The sequence below is a fragment of the Poromitra crassiceps genome (assembly GCF_964638095.1).
Source record: "Poromitra crassiceps genome assembly, chromosome: 12".
NCBI classification, from domain to species: domain Eukaryota; kingdom Metazoa; phylum Chordata; class Actinopteri; order Beryciformes; family Melamphaidae; genus Poromitra; species Poromitra crassiceps.
The window spans coordinates 44775362-44777861 of record NC_139632.1 but is presented as its reverse complement, the minus strand read 5'-3'; the positions used below and the strand labels follow the sequence as shown (position 1 = coordinate 44777861).

The 2500-nt window shown below is 47.6% G+C and overlaps 1 protein-coding gene across 1 annotated transcript in view; it reads left to right on the top strand.

Annotated features, from left to right (window-relative positions):
- Positions 1–2500, top strand: part of LOC310786583 (receptor-type tyrosine-protein phosphatase S-like) — a gene marked incomplete at its 3' end in the record, with an annotated part of 381361 nt that overhangs the window by 327028 nt on the left and 51833 nt on the right. Inside the window, 2 exon segments of the mRNA XM_083647811.1 lie at positions 2410–2420; positions 2422–2458. Of these exon segments, the coding sequence (XP_083503937.1) occupies positions 2410–2420; positions 2422–2458 (48 nt within the window).

The following is a 2500-nucleotide window of genomic DNA, read 5'->3' as shown; positions in this document are numbered from 1 at the left end:
ACGATACCCTGCCCTAGTCACAAGTGATTTCCACATTGATACACGTGAAAGTCGAATGTTTTCTCACAGCAGGCAACGAACCCACGGTGGGGCGCCAGACAATCGCTTGCATGCATCAGCAACTTGTTTCTCTGGATTACAACAACAACCACGACCTCCTCTTCACAGAGAAGAGGAGGTTTGAAGAACGCGCACACACTTAGACACACACACACACACACACCGCGCACATACACACACAGCGCACATACACACACACACACACACACACACACATCAACATAATCAAACATGCGTGCGCCTCCCTGCCGCTGTGATGAATGACGTCTGAAGACAGCGGATCAGAGCGCCCCCTGCCAGCTTTAATTAGTCATTGTCACAGATCAATTAGACAGGATGGGGGGGGGCGCTCGATGTCTTCATCTCCCCGCTCTTCATCGGCGCCATCGGCCCGACTTCCGCTTCTGCCTCTCATTACGAGCAGACTCACTCTATCTCTCTCTCATCATCAATTCAGCCTTTTCACCACAGGGCGAGTCTGACCCGATGACCACTGCTGAGGCACATCATAATACCAATAATAATCACTTCTCCAAACAAAGTTACAAAGCTCTTCACAAGGGAGAAACTGGACGAGGGTGAGGAGACGCATGTAGTGGAGGGTAAACCCACCGAAACACAGTTTACCCACATTTTTTATGGCCGAATAGAGTTTGCCTGCACTTTTAGGCTGGCATAAATCTGAATTATTTAAGTTTATAGTATACGTCAGAGGAAGCAGTTATCAAACTGATATTATAGATATTATATTATACATACGTTATATGAAGATATGGGGCCATAGCTTACGCCTTAAGTCTTAGTGCAAGGGCAAATCTTTGCTAGTTTCTAGCATTCAAAATATCCCTTTGTTCTTCTAATTCCCACTGGGTCAGTACATCACTGGGTCAGTACATCACTGGGTCAGTACATCACTGGGTCAGTACATCACTGGGTCAGTACGTCAGTGGGTCAGTACATCAGTGGGTCAGTACATCACTGGGTCAGTACATCACTGGGTCAGTACATCACTGGGTCAGTACATCAGTGGGTCAGTACATCACTGGGTCAGTACATCACTGGGTCAGTACATCAGTGGACGTGTTTCAGCGACTCAGTGGAAGGGAGATTTTGAGTGCTACAAACTAGCAAATGTTCTAATGGAAAAAGGGGGAAAAGTGTTTCTGAAAATATAATTGATTTTTCTTTCTACTGGAGGTTATTTGATCATCAACAACTGGAGTCTAGCCACCTTTTCGTTGACTTTTTATTGATCACGGTGAGGAAATAGGATCTGTTTTGGGACTAACTTTTTTGTTGTTGTTGAGAAAATGACGATGATGTTTCTTTTGGGGAAAGAAACTCCTTGGCTCACGTTTCAGTTCCTGCCACTTGTCAGTTCTACTTGCTTCAGGACACATAAGCTGTTGCAGCGATCAAAGCTGCTACCTTTCAGTGACGGGACAAGCTCTCTACCCGCTGGGTCACCCTGTCGCCCCGCCCTCATCTTTCAACCCTGGCAGCATTCATTCAGGTTAACAGCCGTCCCGTGAAACCACACCTTTTAGCCACGTGTCCAGCTGTGCCGCCCGTCGCCACAGATGGCGCCGTTCTGCCTGAACAGAGGCTGGCGCAGCACCTCAGAGGTCCTCTCCTCTGGAGCAGATAAGACTCCAAACCATCGCGGCGCTCCGACTCCCATCACCCCCGGCTCCACAGCTGTCAACCAAGTATGCAGACACTTTCCACACCTTTCACTCCCAATGCCTCAGCCTCAAGCCGCGGACAAAGGCGCCTTTCAGACTTCCTTCTCGGCAGGAAACATAAGCCGTTTGTTGCCCTCTCTGTCTCGTTCTCGTTGCTTTGGGCGGGCCTCCTGGCTGGTGTTTATGAAAGCTCAGAGATAGCAAATCAACTTTCTCATCCCTGATCTCTGTGACTGTTGACGCAACGACTCGGCAGGACAGGTTTCTTGGTACGGGCAGAGGAGGCCGACCCATGGCTGCGCAGAGCGGCCCTGAGGAGGACCGTGGCACTAACAGGGATTTGGTACCGGAAGGGAAGGGAAGGGGCACTGTGTTGAAAATGTTTGCCCTGTTTGTCTTGCTGTCACTCAGCCCACCGTGAGAAAGACCTCCGTTATTTTGGGCAAGCTGCTAACTGATGCCTAGGAAAACATACAACAGTGATGGTAAACTGTTGTTAAAGAATAGCATACTATTGCATATATGTATTCCATATATGCAAATCTGTCGTATTTCTTTTATCATTTTGACCATTTTTCTGGATTTATTTTCCGTTGCCTTCTCTGTTAGCATTCCATCCTTTTTTAAACCAGTTATTTCCCCTTATGTTTGCTATTCTTTACAGATTCTGGTCTAAAGCAGTCCTCAGAGCGAAGCTGATTTTGACTATGGAAGTTAGTCTCCTATGGATTTAGCTGCTGTGTTTGTCTTCCAGC